The sequence below is a fragment of the Cydia amplana genome, chromosome 15 (genome assembly GCF_948474715.1).
Source record: "Cydia amplana chromosome 15, ilCydAmpl1.1, whole genome shotgun sequence".
In the NCBI taxonomy this organism is placed as follows: domain Eukaryota; kingdom Metazoa; phylum Arthropoda; class Insecta; order Lepidoptera; family Tortricidae; genus Cydia; species Cydia amplana.
Genome location: NC_086083.1, coordinates 13,968,865 through 13,990,085, shown reverse-complemented (window position 1 = coordinate 13,990,085; position 21,221 = coordinate 13,968,865). Strand labels below are relative to the sequence as shown.

General features: G+C 38.8%; 2 protein-coding genes across 4 annotated transcripts in view; both read right to left on the bottom strand.

The window, feature by feature from the left end:
* The window catches only part of LOC134654620 (paired box protein Pax-6), a 93,488-nt gene extending 73,120 nt beyond the window's left edge, over positions 1–20,368 (bottom strand). For all 3 annotated transcript variants that reach the window (XM_063510086.1, XM_063510087.1, XM_063510088.1), the window contains exons 1-2: positions 19,996–20,368; positions 1,526–1,878 (exon numbers count right to left, since the gene is read on the bottom strand). In XM_063510086.1, the coding sequence (XP_063366156.1) occupies positions 1,526–1,538 (13 nt within the window). In that variant the 5' untranslated portion in view covers positions 1,539–1,878; positions 19,996–20,368. The remainder of the gene's footprint in view (positions 1–1,525; positions 1,879–19,995) is intronic.
* LOC134654834 (uncharacterized) lies at positions 7,458–10,819 on the bottom strand. The gene has a single exon (XM_063510305.1). The coding sequence runs from the start codon at positions 10,731–10,733 to the stop codon at positions 7,458–7,460; it is 3,276 nt and encodes a 1,091-aa protein (XP_063366375.1). The 5' UTR covers positions 10,734–10,819.
* Positions 20,369–21,221: the final 853 nt, after the last annotated feature.

The following is a 21,221-nucleotide window of genomic DNA, read 5'->3' as shown; positions in this document are numbered from 1 at the left end:
CTTTGTGAACTGTGTACAGCGTACTTAATTAGGTATGGCTAAAATTGAACTTACTCATGTGAAACTTAGTTTCGGAATAAATACCAATATAATATGTGGAACATTGTAAATAGTATAGGACTATAGGTATTAATCACTTAAAAAAAATACACACAGTAATAAATTTTAAAATTATGAAATTTAATGTCTTTGGTCACCGCGATAGTTACTCATCAAATAATATTTTTTAAGTGGGTAGATTTGCACAGTGTAGTTTTTCATCAGTCACCCGTTGACCATGAACGCTGTAAAGGGTTCGAAACGTCGGGGTGTAGTATAAATTCAATATACGCGATATAATCCGTTTTTATAGTTTTATTTCATAAATACGAAATTTGATATTGTTTTGATTAAGTAGGTATATGTACTTGCACAGAAATATCCGTCGAAGAGAAATTTCTCGAGATTCACTGAGAATTTTCAGGGGAAGTAATTCTCGAGAACGAGATATTTCTCGCCGGCACATCACTAACAGGAACACAACACTACATATGTAGTTAAAAAATATAATTTGACTTTCAACTGATCACAAAATGTAATATTAATACATAGTCCATAATTCCTTCCATTTACGAAGCTGAAGCCCACGGGCACTCGTGTTTTCATTTATTTAAATAGTATAGGGAATTTTAAATAAATGAACAGTTTAATTTAATGAATTATTTATCAGTGTAACATACGCGATGGCTGGCCGAGTCAAATGGTAAAAATCCATTAATACTGTTTATTTGCTGAATAAATAAATCGATTCCAACCCACTAGCATCAACTAATTTATAAGTAGAGTTTGTGCGGAAAGAGAAGAGTCGTGGAATGTATTGGACATTTGGGCCCCCCATACATTCCATAACCCTTCTCTTTCCGAACAGACTCTACTTTAATTTACTATTCCTATTGTACCTATTAAATAAGTAGACAGTATCAGCCATATTCGAACTTTAAGATACGTCAAATATAAGATATTAAAACGATATGGATCGGATATGTCAGTGTCAAACAAGTGTCAAAAGTGACGTTTCTTCAAATGAATACGTCACTTTTAAGTCTTTTAACACTTGTTTGACACTGACATATCCGAACCATCTCGATTCAATATCTTATATTTGACTTAAGTATCTTAAAGTTCGAATATGGCTGTATGTTTCTAAACTCATATTATACTTACTCATGGTAACGTTTCTAAAAGTAAAAACTTGCTTCGTGTAAATTATGCCTAAGTTTGAAGTCTCCAAACTAGGTTTAAAGATACCTAGCATGAAATTCATTTTTTTTTCTCCACAGGGTTTTTACGGAACCACTTTGTAAATATCCCGAACGTGTGTTCATAAAATATTATATATTGTCTGTGAGTATATATGGATGTTCGAGCTTCAATATTGCATGGACACATTATGAATTAGTTCATTAATAAAGTGCCCATGCAATTTTACGGCTGGGTGTTACATTATTAGGTAGGTTTGCCAAAACAATCGTTTATGTTGACTCACCTTTGTGTGGCATCTTCCAGAACGCTTCCGCCGCCGTGGTTGGTTCCCGCGGCGGCACCAGCCCGCCGACCAGCGTGGTGGCGGCGTGCGCCGGCGCCGGCCGCCCCCACCCCCCGTGCAGCGCCACCCCGCTGCCTGCCCCCCACACGGAACGATCCGCGACCAGCGCAATGACTGTTTCTTTACGCACTTGTTTTTGACAACCCTGGCAGAGTTTAAGTACTTATCACCGAATACGCGCTTCTTATTGGCGCACGCTAATCAAATAACGACACAGGGTTGACACTTAAGTCTAAACGGTCATTGAACGCGGCTTTACTGTTTTTTTCACTTCCGCGCTTCACCTTTGTGACCTGCAAAAGAAAAGCACGATTCAAGAAATTTGTTGACCCTAATGCGGTATTAGACAATCGGATCATCAATCACAATCACTCCTTTGAAGACGACGCCGAACATGCTTCCGTCTTACTTAAACTTAGCTTAGCGCGGTAAGTTAGAGCAGTGCGGACGTAATTGCTGAATGATGGTGCTGAATGCAGCGCCATCTATTGTTGCATATCAGGAATAGTTTGGTCGTGAGTTGATTGTAATCGTTGTAATGAACTTAGATGGTATGATACCCGTACCACCCAGTCCGAACGGTAGTGATGTCTGTCGATCTGTCGGCCGATTTGTTTGAGTTTTTGTTTGACTGAGACGTTGGCGTCCGCTACCATATGACGGTGCGTTTTAGAATATTGACTAATGAAATTATGAGTGGTCTGTCTGAAGTGATTAGTTGAAAACGATACGTCTATTATTCATAACGCTTCGAAATCAAGCCTTTCTTTAACCAACTACACGTATGTTCGAATCTAGAGGGTTATGTTGTATGGTTTTACAATCTATAGCAAGTAAAGTACCTATGAATTTAAAATAACCAAACATACAATATTTATGACCCTTTCCTTAATGGGTCATATGCTTAGCGTATTAGTAGAACGAAGTATAATCGACAGAATTACAAAAGAAAAGTTGATCCATTTATGTACCTACTTATTAATCTATTTTCCTAAATGTCCCACTGCTTAATTCTAAATTCCATTTTTCTACTTTTTGTAGATATTCATTATTATTCATATATTATATTTTTCGATCGATACCAAAACATAGGCCCAACAAAACCTAACCCCGCACTCGATCCGTATTTGATCTTTTCAAGTCCCCGTATCTACTCACTTTGATATTCCCCTACAGTGTCGCCGTCGCCGGCCTGAGTCTGAGTCAAAGTGAGTGCACTTGAGTGAAAGTTTGGACACAATTATTGAGTTTTTTTGCTAATTGGATTCTGATGAGGTGTGGCTTTTTGCGGAGCGGGTTTTAATTGTTGATCTACTTATTTACTTTAGATGTTGTACTTATTTAGGGTAAAATCATGTTATGAGGATAAATATGGGTAGATACCAATAATGTAATGTTCGCGGATTTTTGTATTTAATTTATTAAGAACAGTGATTTAATTAAAATGCGCTACTTGCACCATTCCACTAACCCGGGGTTAGCCGGTTAAACCTGGAGTTACCATGGTTACCAGTACAATTTGACGCTGGGTTAACGGTTTAACCGCTTAACCCCGGATTAGTGGGATGGTGCAAGTAGAGTGATAATTTTTTTTTTAATGATATAGGAGGCAAACGTGCAGACGGACTGATGGTAAGCGATTACCGCCGCCCATGGACACCCGCAACATATGGATAAAGCATTACCTATTCTTCTTTTTAAACTACATAATTCAGCATTTCTTAAATTTTTTGCCATTTTTATATATTGTGACCTTTTTTGCCACATTTTACCCGACTACGACAACGCAAAAGGAGGGTTATTATTGTTATTTCTAGTCAGGATAGCGAGCCGTTTTCACCTTATAGGAGAAAAAATGTCCTAAAATTTCCATACATTTTTCAAACTTTCCTTTTTGTTACCGCCATACAAAGTATATGGGAAAATGGCAACACAATAGGAACACTCTGGGACATTTTTTTATCCCATTAGGATCGAAAGAGCTCGTGGTTCTGAGTAAAAATAACACAAAAGTGGCAAAAAAGGTCACAATAAGTATACAAAAAGCGGCCAAGTGCGAGTCGGACTCGCCCATGAAGGGTTCCGTATTTAGGCGATTTAAGACGTATAAAAAAAAACTACTTACTAGATCTCGTTCAAACCAATTTTCGGTGGAAGTTTACATGGTAATGTACATCATATATTTTTTTTTAGTTTTATCATTCTCTTATTTTAGAAGTTACAGGGGGGGGGACACACATTTTACCACTTTGGAAGTGTCTCTCGCGCAAACTATTCAGTTTAGAAAAAAATGATATTAGAAACCTCAATATCATTTTTGAAGACCTATCCATAGATACCCCACACGTATGGGTTTGATGAAAAAAAAAAATTTGAGTTTCAGTTCGAAGTATGGGGAACCCCAAAAATTTATTGATTTTTTTCTATTTTTGTGTGAAAATCTTAATGCGGTTCACAGAATACATCTACTTACCAAGTTTTAACAGTATAGTTCTTATAGTTTCGGAGAAAAGTGGCTGTGACATACGGACGGACAGACAGACGGACAGACGGACAGACGGACAGACAGACAGACATGACGAATCTATAAGGGTTCCGTTTTTTGCCATTTGGCTACGGAACCCTAAAAATGGGAAAAAATTAAATAAACGCTCAATTCCATGTTAATGTTAAATATACCATTTAATTCAAGCATCAAACAAGTTTCAATCCATCGCCGCCATACTTTCTCCCAGTCTCACAGACTACAGCGGACAGATTCATCACTCGCTATCTCGCGATCGGCGGCCCTTTCATCTGCGGTATCGGGTAACGAAAACTTGTTTCTAATTAGTGTAATTAGCTAATACAAGTGGACTTGCTGTAACCGTGCGAAGGGATTTCTGTAAGTTGTGTAGCATTTTAAATAAAAGGGCCGGTTTATGCAAAAGTGCACGCAAAGTTGACACTACAAAAGGTGGACTTAATGCCTTAAGGCATTATGTTGACTCAGTTTTATATACTTACTTATGTAATTCCTAACTGATATCAAATTATGGCCTTTGGATGTATTTGAGCAAAGTGCATTTTTAAAGTGAAAACTTCTTTAGCGGCGCTGTGCACTTTTTGAGGTGGGGAAAAAATTATAAACTCGAGACAGCGCGCAGCGTAAGGCGTAAGGCGTAACCCTCTCTTTCTACCGCGCGGCGAAAATGTATGCCTGAGCCTGCTGTTTCGTTTTTATTCACCAAAGAACTTTAGTAATAACGTATCATAATCAGGTCAATTATTTAAAACTGGACTTTTATATTAAGCAATAAAGCTCAATCTTGTACGGGCTGAAATACGAGGATCTCACAGTTACATTCTAACTTTATATCACTCAAATATAATTCAATAAAGCTACATCTTGATGAAATCGCTAATAAAAGTGAACTAGTACTGGTGAACAAAACTCAAAATATCATGACCATATATTTAGATGCGAGGTCTGCAAGGTAACTTTACAATTTCTATTCGAATATTAAACAATTAACGCTACAAATTTGAATTTCGAATTTTAAACAAGCTCACTGACCAGCAATTTCGGAACTAAAGTTTTTCAATAGAAAGGAGGATGGGTCAATTATACATAGTGCTGCAGACATTTTGGACTAGTCATTGAGTTTTCATTTCTGTCGGCACTCCCGGAGTGCAACCCGTTGTTTTTTTTGTCAAGACTTTTATCTAAGTACCTATCTATATATGTATATTTTACGAAGTTTACCGTAAGGATGGATAAAAATAATAATATATTTGTGAAAAATTTAAGCAGTTTTTAGCCCGCATTGAGTTTGAGTTTGAGTAATATTTTTGTGAAAAATTTAAGCAGTTTTTAGCCCGCATTTATGTGGGATTATCTTGCCCGCAACATTGTCTACGCCCTGTACGCCGTGTCTTAAACTATTTCTTAATTGACCGAAGCGTAGCGAAAAGGTCTACGTTTTGACTCGGGCATTTTGCTTTTGTATGTCCGGATGTTCTCCTCTACAGGTCGCAATTCTCAACCGATTCTTGTGAAATTTTGTGACCAGATTCTATGAGTAAATAATTTTTTTTGTCGATCCCGTTTTTGGAAATTTTCAAAAATGGAGGAGTTTTCATACCTCGCGCTTAAACAAATAGTCGTATCGATATCATAAGAGTATTTTCTTTTTGAGACATATTTACATAGTAAATGGCAAAAAATGCAGAAAAATTGTATTGCTGGTTTAGGCGGTATTTAGATATTTAGTTTGTACTCGAGAATGAGTAGCCGAATTTCGTCAGCTCAGCTAAGAACTATCATGGCGCGTTTTGTAAACAATCGCTTTTTTTGTTTGCACACAGAAAGTCTGGGTTCGATCCCCAGTAAGATACAACTTTTTGTATTTTTTTTTTCTTAAACTTCGTATTTTTTTTTAATAAATTAAAATCTTTGTATTGTTGATTGATCAAACCGCTGTGTGGCGCTGTCATCGTGCACGGTCCCAATAAGCTATACTCGCGAGGTCTACAGCTCACAGAGCCACTAGTATGTTCGCCTAAATGGGTTCATCGGTTTAATCGTGAAGTAGGCGAAGTAGCAGACAGACAGACAGACACAGTTGCTTTCTCGTCTTTACTGTAGGGACGTATAAGTTTATCTAGGGCTCATTTTCAAGTTAAAGCAAACGTTTTTACACTCAGCAAATACCGCATAATTTCACAATGTCGCAGCAGACAAACTTAAATTCACCTTTGGATCAAAAACGGAATTTCTACGCTAAGTAACGACAGAAAAAACAGTTTTTATACGTAAGTGGCCGTCTGGCTCCGTCAAAGGGAAACCCGCTAAGTCGGTATTTTAAAATTGTGAGTTGGAGATAATGTTGCCGATAGTGAGGCAGAAGGTGGTAAGTGAGATTTTAGGTTTTTTTGGATGAATTATTTAATAAGGTATCGAATTTAGGTTATTATTGACGTGGACGCTGAGTCTTTAATTATATAATAACAGAAGTAGTTAATTATTCGTTATAATAAAGATTTGAGAGAACAAAAAATTGCTATAAGTACTTGTCATATTTTAAGTTCAAACTTTGTAATTTATTTGTAGGATACCTACAAACTCTTTTAGCATCATATCACGAAAGTATAAGTAAGTGAATAGGTTAAGTAAAAGTATTTCTTACAGATGTTATAGTTATTTACAAAAACACTTAAATACGAGTATTTTAGATTTAGACAAATGGATTTAACGGAAACTGAAGACTTAGTTGCTCACTCATTAGTCTCATTACACATTTAGTTATAATTATTTTTTCTTATTGTTTAAAACCAAATTTTAGATTTTAACTATATGAGGCATTTATTTTAAGTGTACAAAATGTACGAAATGCTCGCTACTAGACGCAACGCAAGTGGCAAATGTAGGTAAAGGTATGAACTCGCACTTTACACTAATCAATCAGAAAATCGGACCTTAAATACCTTAAATTGTCAGTCTCCGTTACTTCGCTCCATACCTAATACGAAGAAACCTCCATCTTTGAGACGCATTACCATAGGATCGGATGTCTGATATGTTCCGCGCACAGCTCATTAGGTTCGCTTTGATTCGGCGCAGGTGGGGCTAACGCGCGGTCCTTAGCGGAATAGATGCCAATAGGTTTTTTTTGTGTTTGTGATAATCTTGCAATCGGCCATGAAGATCTTGTGGGCTTAATTAGCTATTAAAACGTAGAAATCTTGCAAAATACGTGTAATTTTTATTTAATTGACAAGAGTGACAGACATAGGAAAAAATGTGACAAAACATTAGAAAAAGTATAAAAGAGTATTCGATATCAAAAGGAGGCCGTCATCTACACTCCCCACCCTAGTGCGCAAACTAGCACTAATCAGCTAAGGGTACAGGAGCCACGCGCGCCACAGACCGGCGCAGCACGCCGGTAGCGGTGCTGATGTCGACTACTCTGATACGGCCGTCTTTTCCAGGCAGAACACTTTTTATTAGGCCTCGTGGCCATACGTTTCGAGGTGAATCAGGGTCAACGACAAGCACTAGGTCACCAACACTCATTGGCTTCTGCTCCTGTTGCCACTTCTTTCTCGGTAACAGAAGCGGGAGGAACTCCTTCATCCAACGTTTCCAGTACATGTCGGCCAATCGCTGCGCTATTCGCCATTGCTTCCTTATGGCTAAGTCCGAATCGTCAAATACGCCATGTACTGGCAACCTGGACGAAGAACCTATAAGAAAGTGGTTGGGTGTAAGCGCTTCAGAGGAGCCCGGCTCTACCGACACGTGTGTTAGTGGTCGACCGTTGACAATACCTTCTACTTCCGCTAGTAGAGTATTTAGAGTTTCGTCTCGGGGCGCTCGTTCTTTTAAAATGACACGAAGAGATCGCTTTACGGTCCGAATCAAGCGCTCCCACGCCCCACCCCAATGGGGGCTGGCGGGCGGAATAAAAGTCCAGCGAACTTGATTGTTAAGAGCTGCGGCTCTTAGTGATTCTTCGTCGAGCTCCTGTATGGATCTTCGCAATTCGACGTCTGCTCCGCGTAGGTTCGTGCCGTTGTCGGAGTAAATATGCGACGGCCACCCACGTCGAGACGCCATTCGTCGAAGCGCCATGATCAGTGAGTCGGTAGTAAGTGTGTGAACGACTTCTATGTGGACTGCACGAACGGTTAGGCAAGTAAACAAAACGCCGTAACGTTTTTCTCGACGTCTGCCTACTGTGACTTCCATAGGCCCAAACAGATCGATCCCGCAATAGGTGAATGCACGTTGATGATGCGCCATGCGCGCTTGAGGTAAGTCACCCATCCGAGGCACTTGTGGGGTAGCCTTTCTTAACCTGCAGAACATGCAACGAGACGCAACATTTTTGACAGTAGGTCGCAATTGGATTATCCAAAATTCTTGTTTCAAATCGTTTACTACCGCTTCTTGGTGTCCGTGCGGGGCCTTCACATGATAGTGCTTGACCAAAAGCTTGGTAGTAGGATGCCGTCCGTCAAGAATAATGGGCCTTTTCGCGTCCTGAGGTACGTCAGAAACAGCATCAATGCGCCCGCTTACGCGTAAAACATTGTTCTCGTCCAAGTAGGGAGATAGATTTCTCAGCCGACTGTCGCGTGGCAAGTCTTTAACTGCCTTTACTGCTTGTATGTCACTGGCAAACGAGTCTTCCTGAGCTTGCCGCAAGATTAACTGCTTTGCTTGCTCCATCAGGGCGTAGTCGTCAAGTGCTATACCTCTGCATGTATTTACAAACTTGAGAACACAAGCGGTAGATCGCAGAAATCGTAGCCACGAGGAGAAGCGCTCAGGTTCGGGAACCGAGAAACATGTAGGCGAGTTTTGTACTACGGTCATGCAAGCTTCAGCGCCGACTTCATTTTCGGGTTCCAGGACGTTCGCTGGCCAGTAAGTCTCATCGCTGTACAAAAACTCGGGTCCCTTGAACCACTCATTAAGAAAAGACTGATAATTGAACGTTTCTCTGGTAGCAATGTCCGCCACGTTCAGTCCTGTAGGTACATATCTCCACTCAGAGGCTTGTGAGAGGTCGTCAATCTCGCCTAATCTGTTAGCTTCGAAAGTCTTGTATCGACGAGTGTTGTTGCCAATCCAGTGTAGCACCGTACTTGAATCACACCAAAAGTATCGCCGTGTGACGTGCAAACGATGTGCCTTCGCTATTGAGTCAGCGAGTCGAGCTGCTAGCAACGCAGCTTGAAGTTCCAATCGTGGCACAGTTTGAGTTTTCACCGAAGATACTCGGCTTTTGCTGGCAACAAACGCGACAAATATCTGATCGTTACTCTTCCAACGCCAGTACGCAACCGCTGACATTGCCTTAAGTGAGGCGTCACTGAATAAATGCAGTTCTAAGTCACTGTAGCATTGGCCGGTCACGGCATGAAAAGAAGAGCCTGGTAAAGTTTTGGTCAACTCATCTCCCACCTTACACCTAGCAGCGCATGACTGGTACCATCTTGGCAGGCGAATTTCTCCAATAACCTTCAGTAATTCCAACCAACTGCACCATTTTTTATACAATTCATCTGGAATAATATCGTCCCAGTCGATATGGAGACGCCAGGTATCTTGCAGCATAACTTTGCCTTGTGTAGTGAAAGGTGACAAGAACCCAAAAATGTCAAAAACTGACATAATAACACGCAACATAACCCTCTTCGTAGGTCTTTGTTCGCCTTTGATGACGGTGTCGGGAATGCGCTTGAATGAAACATCGAACCCCAGTTCATCCTTGGCAGGGTACCAAATCAGTCCAAGAGTGCGCTCACCTTCGTCATGTTCGTCCAGTCCAAACCTCACAGCTGTATTACCTAAAATATCCTTAGGTATAGTGTCGAGCACATTTGCGCTATTACACGTCCAGTTGCGGATTTCGAAACCTCCCGCGCTGTGAATATCGCGAATATTCTTTACCATACTGATAGCGGTAGCTTCATCCGGCAGACTATCAATATAGTCGTCCATATAGTGCTGGCGGTGTATAGCAGCGACGGCAGCTGGAAACGTAGACTCGAACCTGCTAGCGTTCTTGTTCTTAATGTACTGGGCAACAAAGGGCGAGCAGTTCGCGCCGAAAATCAGCGACGTCATCGCGTACGTCTTCACTGGGCCTGTGGGGTTCCTACCTCTCCACAGGAATCTGAGGGCGTTCTGATCTACGGGGTTAATTTTAATTCTCAAAAACATATCTTTTATGTCACCGGTTACGGCTACCCTATCCTCTCGAAAACGAACCATAATGCCGAACAAGGAAACGAGTAAATCCGGACCCGTGAGAAGGAAGTCGTTTAGAGACTTGCCTTGACTTTTGGCTGCTGCGTCATAAACCAAACGTAGCTTCTTCTTGTTCGGGTTGTCAACTCCGAAATGTGGTAAGTACCACGTATTAGGCGTGAGTGACGTGTCGGCCATTTCCCGAGCGAAATCGTTTTCAAACAAATGGTTGACACGTTCCTCGTACCTGAGTCCATACGCTTTATCAGCTAGCATCTTCTTTTCTACACCCTGAAGCCGCTTAAAAGCGCTAGGGTAACTATCGGGCAAGCTGACGTGCGGATCTTTCCACGGTAGACCCACTGACCACCTGCCATTGGTGAGCACTGCAGACTTCTCTAACATTTCCTGCGCTTTCACATCGTCAGCATTCTCTCTAGGCTTACCTGCAACTCCCAAAGAGTCGATTGCAAACGAGCGGCGTACCTCGTCGTGTAGCTCACGCAATGCGTGCGCGACGGCGTCTTCCTCAGGCACCACGCAGAGGTTGAGCGTGGCGTGCGCCGAACGCGCGGAGCGTGCGGCACGTGACGCGCATGGCACATGTGCTGGCCCGTGTATACACCAACCTAAGGGGGTACGTGTAGCTGACGGTTCGTTATTAGGCCCTAAGCATACTTCTAAAGGTACAAGTAAATTATAATTGTCCTGGCCTATTAACAACTCTGGCTTAGAAATCTTAGCAAAAGGAAGTTGAGTTTTAAGTTTTTTCAAATGCTCATACTTGTCGCAGTCTACTATGTTAACATTTTGTACAGGTATACTTAATTGTTGAACGCTACGTACATTTAATTCATGTGTACTACCACTAGCACTAGAAATACGTATAGTCAGTACAGTTGCTTCGTGCACAAGCTCGTCGTCTTTCCAGGCGCCGCACACGCGCATGGTTTCGTTGCGGCCGGAGAGGCCGGCGCGCGCTGCTAGCTCAGAGCTGAATAACGAAATCGAAGACCCGTCGTCCAAAAATGCAGTCGTACTAAATACGCCGTTCGGTCCGTGAATGTTGACAGGAACTACTTTCAATAGTACGCGCTTTTCTGTGTCTATAGAGCACGTCGCAGCTTCTGTTACATGCGATGCTGACTGTATTTTAGAACTCGATGGTGTAGACTCCGTGACTGAGGTTGACTCGGGCTGTGGCATAGCGCTGACGTTAACGTCAACCGGGCGCGAAGTTGAAGCTTTGCCATCTTTACCGTTTTCTATGTAGTGCAGTAGACTGTGGTGTGCACCTCCGCATTCATCCTTGTCGCACACAGGTGCAGAACAAGTCTCACGATCGTGGCGTTGCGATATGCATTTGTAGCAAAGTCCGTACTTCTTAACGTGGCGCCATCTGTCTTTACGTAAAGCGCGTTTAAATTTCTTACAATCAGGCAACTTATGACATTGAGTGCGGCAAAAGAGGCACTTATCGTCCTTCCCTTCGTCGTCGCGTTGGTCAGTTTGTAGTAAAATTGCTTGCGTTTTCGGTGCAACTTTAGTAATAGTATCGTATTGCTTTTGTTTATTCTGTTCAGGGCGATAACTTTGTAGATGAATGTTGGCGGTCGTGGTAATTTTGAGAGCTTCCATGTTGAGAAAGTCGGACATAATATTCAAACGTGACTTTGCTCCGTCCTTGATTAGTGGATAGCTATAGTCTGACCACTTCGAAATGAGTACTGGAGGTAGTTTCGATATTAGCAATGGAACAATACTAAGCCCTTGCACGTACTCCTCGCGCCCCACTGCCTTTACAGACTCCACAAAGTTTTGAACTTTGACAGAAAAATTGACTATATCTTTCTGGTACTCTTGGGACATGGTCTGAAGCTTCTTTATGTCATGAATGAGTCTACTTATAATACACTCGGGGTCGCCGTGACGAAGTTCAAGTGTCGCCATAATACGATCAGGAGAGGCGGCGGTCATAAGCAGGGCTGACACGGTTTCTTTAGCTTGTCCATGCAGACACTTACGTAATCTCCATAAGTTTTCCTTCGGGGTAAATTTACAAACGTCAGTTGACTCCTCAAACGCTTGTTTGAATTGCAGCCATTCGAGCGGATCGCCGGAATATTTCGGTAAATCTCGCGGCGTACATATGCGGCTCAAAATGTTGGCGTGTGACTTATCTTTAGTGGAAGCGATCGTCAAATTATTTAATGCGGCTGCGAGTAGCTTAATCGTACCATCAGAGTCGGCGAGGGGAGGTGCCGGCTGGTTGCGGCCGCCCAGGTTATCATCATCCTCGGGGGCGGGCAGGAACGGATCAACTTCTCGCGCGCTACGATCCATCCAGTCTTCAACATTTTGACGAGTGCTCTTACTGGCGTCGCTAATGCGGGAACTATGACGTGAGCTTTTACCAGTACTTTGGTGTGAACTGTATTTTTCTGACTTTAGGTCGGCTAGTTCTGCCTCATACTTCAAATCTAACAACTCATTGGCAATCTTGGCCTTTTCTTTAGCGCGCTCATATTCTAACCTTTTCCGTATGGCAGACGAGGATTTTGATACCATGCTGTGCGCTGGCAGCGGGTGCGACACATCGCTGTGCGCTGAGGTTTCCATGTGGCTGCTACCGGCGACGAACGTCGTGTCTGCTGGTCGAATAGTCGCGGAGTGCGAGAGCGAAGATTTGGACACTCTGATTACCTCCGTTTTTGCATCGCGCTCTGCGCGTGTGAGACTTCTTGTCTTTATAGGAGTGCGAAACATTTTGTAGCTCATAACTTAGTGCGCGGTTCAAACATAACACTAGGACCGGCTCGAAGACCAATGAAGATCTTGTGGGCTTAATTAGCTATTAAAACGTAGAAATCTTGCAAAATACGTGTAATTTTTATTTAATTGACAAGAGTGACAGACATAGGAAAAAATGTGACAAAACATTAGAAAAAGTATAAAAGAGTATTCGATATCAAAAGGAGGCCGTCATCTACAGGCCATATGTTAAACACTGTATATTCCCAGTTTCCTAGTGCCTTAGACTAGGAAACCTCCATCTTTGAGACGCATTACCATAGGATCGGATGTCTGATGTGTACAGCTCATTAGGTTCCCTTTGATTCCTATTCGGCGCAGGTGGGGCTAATGCGCGGTCCTTAGCGGAATGGATGCCAATAGTTTTTTGTGTTTGTGATAGTGTTGCGATGGCGGCCATGTTTAGCGGCGGTATTGGAGGATAGGAAAATTTAAAGTTTATTTTTGTATTTTTAATAACAATAATCACACCGCAAACATAAAGAAACTGTAAACTGTTACTAAGTTACAAGTGTCCAAACTAAAAAGTTAATATCACATATATAAAAAAAAAAATAAAAAAATGGGTAAAAAGGTAATTGAAAAGTTTTATTCAGAGCAATTGGGAAGTTGATATACGAACAGATTTTACATTTTTGTGAAGAAAAGCTTGCCCGTTTTACAAGAGCCGCAAGAGCGGGAAGCAGCTATCTGCTACTAAGAGAAGTATTAAACTATGATTTGATTATTTCTCATTTTAGCTTAGCTAATATTTTTGCGTCAATTCAGCAAGCAAGACATTGAATACCAGAGGGCCTACTGCGAACCACGCTCGACGTGTTGCCTCTCTGTCGCACTTGTGAATTTGTACGCAAGTGTGACAGGGAGGCAACATGTCGAACGTGGTTCGCGGTAGGCCCTCAGGTTTTAGAGACTATATGGGGCATTATCTATGAAAAGGGACTTTATTGTCGATGGCGCTTACGCTGCACAGCGTCGCGCGGCATTGTATTTATATCGGAGCATCGTTAATAATGGCGTAAGCGCCATCGACAATAAAGTCCCTTTTCATAGATAACGTCACATATAAATCAAAGTGAACGAAACCCTCAAATATCACCATACAATCCGCATGCGTGTGTGCCACATACAAAAACATACAAAACATACATCTATTTAGACAAGTACCCTCCAGTTAAGTTGTAGCGTCAAAGCTCGCTTCCTATTCACGTTTTTAAAGGGAGCTTTTATGTCCTACCCACATAATTAATATTACGGCTCTAGAAACATTTCATAAAGCTTTGACTTTCGAGTGTCACGCTTTGATATTTGCGTTCATTATTTTTAAATGCGAGAATAGAGTTTTTTTTTACTGTTTAGTCTCAAATACACGGTGCTTGGTACTACATATAGTTTGTCAAAAGACTGTCTCATTTCAAACATAGACAGAGATAATCATACTATATTTGTCTTACACTAGTACTATTACCACCCAAAAGAAAAGGATGAGTATAGTTTTTCTGGTTCTTACTGACTGAAAAATTGGTTTGACCAACTATATGTAATATCTAGTAGGTACTGTCGACGTCAAAAATATGTTTACACTTTACAGCTTACTCCGTTACAATAAGGCAAAAAATGTAAACATATCTTTGACGTCGACTGTACTGTGTACTGTTCAGTTAAATGAACATAAAAGTAAACTTGGTACGAAAAAAACATAAAAAAAACATACGGTAACCAAGATAAGACATCATAATTAGCAAATTGAGACGCCAATTGCAAAAATGATGTAACTGTAAAATAATTAAAATAATTGTCACTTTAAAAAAGTCTAACGAGGAATTTTTTGTATCTGTCTCTTGCCGTATATATTATTTTATCGATTAAATTTTGTGTTAATACATAGCTACATTACCTATCTATATTATTAGAAAAAAATCGTTCAATGAAAAGGAAAAATTAATCATTTTATAAAAACATGTATCTTATATGTTTTTGAAGATATTTTGGTTAGGTACCTATTATATTTAATCATTAATACCTATGTATTCTAACATGTTGTTTGAATGCCGCCTGCTGTCTACCGCACACTTAGCGCTTTAAGCTCTATTAGACGGTCGTCAGAATAGATATAAATTACCATCTCTCGGAGGTTGCGCCGGGCGATTTGTTCCATTGACTCTGGTGACCGATACCGATAGCAACTTATTGGTGATTATTGGAAAATTTACCGACAGATTTTGTAATGGTTAAAGGATGGGTCTCTATTGTTTCCCATAAAGTTTCAAGACATAATGTATTGTTTGTCCGCATTTTCTTTAGTAATAATTTGGTTTTACTCAGAAACGCGTAACATTTCAGGATTGCCATAAAACAAACCTACCTTAACCTATCTAATCTCTTATGAAATTCAAAGATGTAGAGTACCTAAGTACAATATTTTTAAGAATTATTTGAGTTACTTGTGATAGAACTTTTAATAGATTTACAAAATGTTTATTCTTCAGTGGCAGCTAAGGACTAAGTATAGCTACTATTTTTCTGAGTTTACTATTTTATAATGCAAAACATTTTTTTTAATAATAACCCATGAAAATTAAGAATAGCCGAATACAGATAGGTCCACAGCCTAATAAAAACTATGTTTAGCAGGCCAGAAAGTACTTTTTAAGAGTTGTTTTTCTGGTGTTAATCAGAATAAAGAGAATCTTAGTTACAAATTAGTTAGCCAACAATTTCTACCAAGTAAAAAATCCAAGAAACATTTTATTAAGTGATCTGTATCGTTAAATTTTTTGTACCCTGTACTTTACTTGTGTGTATCACATGCCATTCCTGCTATCTCTACCCGCCGTCTGATTTGTCGGCACGATAAATCAATCGTCCACTATTGTGATGTGTAGAACATCGCCTTTCTACCGGCTACTACTGAATTATATCCTACGCTACTAAAAAAACATAAGTCCAAAAACGTTAGAAATAGACTTATGGTGTTTTGGTTCTGCGCCGCGTTTGACCCGTGATCTCGTAGGAATCCGACCCATTCATACTAATGATTCGAGCTCATTTCGCCTTTTTGAATAAGGTACTCTATTCAAATATGTTTTAGTCATTCTGTTTACAGCCGACATGCACAAACTTAGGTGCTGGTGATTACTTCGTATGGAATTTGAGGTATTTTATTTAGACGCAGTTTTTTTTTACCCAGTTGTATTTATTTTACTTAAATAAATTATTTTAGTTTGGTTTTCCACATCATTTTTTATGGCGAAACGTATTCATTTTACTTAAATATAATGTTTTAATTTTTTGTGTATTTTATACAGCGCTTAATGAAATAAAAAGCGGCCAAGTGCGAGTCGGACTCGCCCATGAAGGGTTCCGTATTTAGGGGATTTATGACGTATTAAAAAAAACTACTTACTATATCTCGTTCAAACCAATTTTTGGTGGAAGTTTACATGGTAATGTACATCATATATTTTTTTTAGTTTTATCATTCTCGTATTTTAGAAGTTACAGGGGGGACACATATTTTACCACTTCGGAAGTGTCTCTCGCGCAAACTATTCAGTTTAGAAAAAAATGTTATTAGAAACCTCAATATCATTTTTGAAGACCTATCCATAGATATCCCACACGTATGGGTTTGATAAAAAAAAAATTCTGTGTTTCAGTTCTAAGTATGGGGAACCCCTAAAATTTATTGTTTTTTTTTTATATTTTTGTGTGAAAATCTTAATGCGGTTCACAAAATACACCTACTTACCAAATTTCAACAGTATAGTTCTTATAGTTTCGGAAAAAAGTGGCTGTGACATACGGACGGACAGATGGACAGACAGATAGACATGACGAATCCATAAGGGTTCCGTTTTTTGCCATTTGGCTACGGAACCCTAAAAACGATTACCTAATCTTAATCATTCATTTGCTACTGCATTTTAATACAGTTTAAACCACATTTGCATAATAAGCTTAAACGTTCGCACGACAGTACAAAACGCTTTTTTATCAGTCAAAAATTTTAATGTCACTTACTTTCAAAAACGAAACAAATTAATTGAATAAAAATTATACATTTATCACCGAACCGGCTATTTAAAACACTGCCGGCGTTCGGATCAAAAACCAAAAAAAATGTCCCAAATACATGAAAAGCTTTTTACTTAAAAAAGGGTATATCTTAATCCTTATTAAGGGTGAGGCTATTGAGACCTGTTATTTTGAGAAGGATTATTTTTTTGGCTAATAACACTTCGGTATCATATCTTGCCGTAAGACGGGGGCGGCCCCGCTCAGTTTTAAGAAGATTATTTGAACGTACTACATAAAATCATTTCCTTAAGCTGAGCTGGCTCTTAAATTTATTTTTTAGTCTTATACAGAGGAAATCTTAAATTCAGAGTACGGTTTAATGGAATGAAGCCAATATGATATACCTATTATATATTTAAAGGTTTTTATTATTACTCATCTGGCTGATACAAAAAAAAATACAAATACAAAATAGTTTATTTGGTTTAACTTATGATACACTTTACATAAAAGGCTGGAGTCTCCCATTAAGTAAAACAATACTTGTGTCGGGAGAAAAATTATTACTGTGCGCTTTTGACTAGATTATTAATCGTTTTTTCCTTAAATTACTGCTAAGACTGATACAACAGTTTTTATATGATAACTTTAATTAATATGCCATATGGGTTTAATTCTCAAAGATCTTCAGAAATGAATGTTTAATTAAAATAACAAAAAATCAGATGCCAATTTGGTAGGAAATGCCAAACAGGGATTAGTGTCAAAAATTAAGACCCTCAACTTTAAAATGACATCGATTACTTAACACTAAAATGTCACATTACACACCGTTCACACATTTAGCCGTGTAATGACAGTGAGAGCGCAACTGTCAATGGTTATGTCTCTCTTTGTCAAAAAATGTCATTAATATGACAAAAAAAATGTCAAAAGTGCCGATTCCCCTCTGAGTTGTTATAATGCGTGTCAACACTTGAACAGAGTTTGAAATAAATAATAGTTCTGTGAATGAATGTGCTTGTCGGCACGCTTGACTTGACATCACTCGATTTATTGATTTTTATACATTTTATGGCGTTCTTTGATGTCAAGTACAAATAAGTTTATTTGTGTTGACTATTACTTTTATTTTATATCAAGTAGTTCACTCGCTAAGCAGTTTTTTGTCTTAAACTAAAAGACACTTGTTTAATATTTAATCAAATAAGGTTTTAATATTATTTATCGTTTTTTATGACTTAAATCCTCGTTTTTAAGTTAAAAAACCTGTAACCAATATTAGTTTAGATTGAAAGTGCAGATATAACAAAATACCTAATAGTTTTCCCAATATAAAATATAACATTTTCGCTTCTACATCCATTTAATTTCAGCAATTCATACAAAAAAGTCTATTGTGAGTTGCAAAGGACCGTCCTCCATTGTGTCGCAAGTATCGCTTACCGCAAAAATTATTTGCTCCCAACAATGCTCTCGAGATCTCTATTTAACGAAATTACAAATTTCGGACTTACATGCTTTCATGGCGGTGGGATCAAAGTCGTCAGATGTTTCTTCGATTGACGTTTTTCATTTGTTTGCTTTGGGTCGATATTTTTTTAATCAGTTTTGTTGCGTATAAAAGTTGCCGATGGAAATTGTATTTTTTTTTAATAATTATATTTCGACGTTTATATGAGTAGGTCGAACCTTGTTAAAAACATCAATCTCAATCAATTAATACATTGGATTCATTATTTCTTTATACTAGTTCTATTTATTATGTAGTTATGTATTAGTTAAGTACGTTTAAGGGATGTTCTTATCTTTTTTTTTAAATGTAAGTAAGGTATGTTTTCAGGAATATTCTTTCATAGTTTCAATATTTTTTAGGTACTTTCAGACGAATTATTTAAGGTTAGCTTTTTTCTTTTTCGTACAGACCAGTATTTTTACTTTAATTAAAATGTTTTATTTTATCAAAAAACTTACATTTTAATGTAAAAAAACTATGACCCAAAATTTAAGGAGATTGGTACGTCAAAAGTTACCCTTAGTAAGTTATACCGCATTTATCTCCTCAGATAACTTTTAAAATAAAATATCATATTACAGAAAAAAAAAACACAATAACGCCAAATGTTTACTTTTACAAATTATCTATAACAATGAGTATTTTATTTCAATTTTGGGTAACGCCAACCTTTGGCTCAAACTATAATATCGAATTACAGATAGGGATACAGTTTTTTTTTATTGGAACAGGTAGCTTTTGTACATCGATTACAAATAAATTTGTTGATAATATTTCAGTTTTACTTTCATTTATTATTGTAATTATTGGTTTTGCGTTCGGAATATTTTCCATCTTTAAAAAAATATTTAAACTATAACAACTAGGCATTAATATTGTTTGTTATATTTGTTTGAATATTAAAACCCTTACCTTTACATTATACTTAATTAACAGCTACTATTATATTAATTAATTTATAGTTAATAGTGAGCCTTTAATAGTAGAGACCGCGTAACACACGGTAGAGCCAAATAAAACTTTTAATATTGCAATATAAATCTAATTTAAATCATTTACATTTTTGTAATAAATGTAGGTATATATGTCTCTTAAATTTTTCCGATAATGTTAACCACTTAATGGTCTTGTTTTAAAATCTATTATTCTTGATGAAAAGTCTCAAAACTCTATTCAGATTTCCTAACCTCAAAATAGGTTTTAAAAACATCTGATGACACTTAAACTTCCGACTTCACTAGACGCATCAATGACTCTTAGGTATCCTAGATGACCTAAACTTAGACCTAACCTAAACACTAAAAATCAAAAACCACCTACCTCAAATCACACTAACAGTCCAACACAAACACATCAAACATCACAGTCGATAAAACCTTTCGGTGTCTCGATGGTTACTGTAGCGTAACCCTAATGCCCTAAAGTATCGGGTGAGAAATACCCTGCCAACCGTTCACGATGTCACGGCTGGCTAGCGACTGGCCCAGCCATCTGATTCCAAGTCAGCCGTGTGAGCATCAGGGGGCGGGGCCTGTTCCTAGGGTGGGTGCACGCACACACTCAAACGCACACTAGTGAGGCGCACACAGACGTTGGTGGCGCGCTGTATGGACGTCTTGAGAATTTGACAATGCTGCCGATTGTTCTGTTTTATGATTTTTGGAAATTGGAAATGGCTGGGAAGTGCTTTGTTTTTGAGTTTTACTGAATGGGTTTATCGATAGTTTACGTGTTCGATTGTATTCGGAAGTGTTTACTTGGTGTCACTACCTTAAATTACCCTTTGGGTACGGAACCCTAAAAAAAGGTGTATCGCACCTGCATATATATATCTAAAGTTTTTACGTTGGTTGCTTTTTTCTGAAATTCTAAATGACATTAACATTTCTATTTTTAACTAAAGCGTGGAAATGGATGGCGTCGCTAGTATTAATGAAATATGACTAAATAATAATGGTACAGTTGATTACAAATAATTTTAATTTTTTATTCATAGGTACAGTCACCTGCAATAATATTACTCTTCGGAAAAATAAAATAAATAATAATAGGCCGCAAAAATAAGTGATACCTACGCGCTTATGGCTCTACAAATAAGCTTGTTCATTTCAGATATTTTTGCGGCCTTCGCTTTTACATATAATTGCAGGTGACTGTACGTCTTTCAAAAGTCAGTCGTAAAGTTTACAGTCTCGGTTACGGTCTGTGTTAACGCCCGTAAAAGGTTTCGTTAGCAGGAGCTTTAACGAACCGTCATTTGGCTTATGGCTAGTCGTATAAGTTTAGATTGTCTTATTCAAAAATCTTGCTCATTGAGCCCTGAAGCTTCAGACTATATTAGGTAGAACGTTCCTGGCGGCCTAGCCAAAGTGACAGTCGCTATCGCTTCGCCATCGAATCGCTTTGTGTCTCTCTATCACTCTACCATATTAGTGTGACAGTGACAGTTGCGTTTCGTTCGCTAGGGAGCGTTAGCGATTGGCATTGGCATGTTGGCTGTGGGGCCTGGGGTAGGAAAAGGAGAGTGGACATTTAACGGGTCAAAA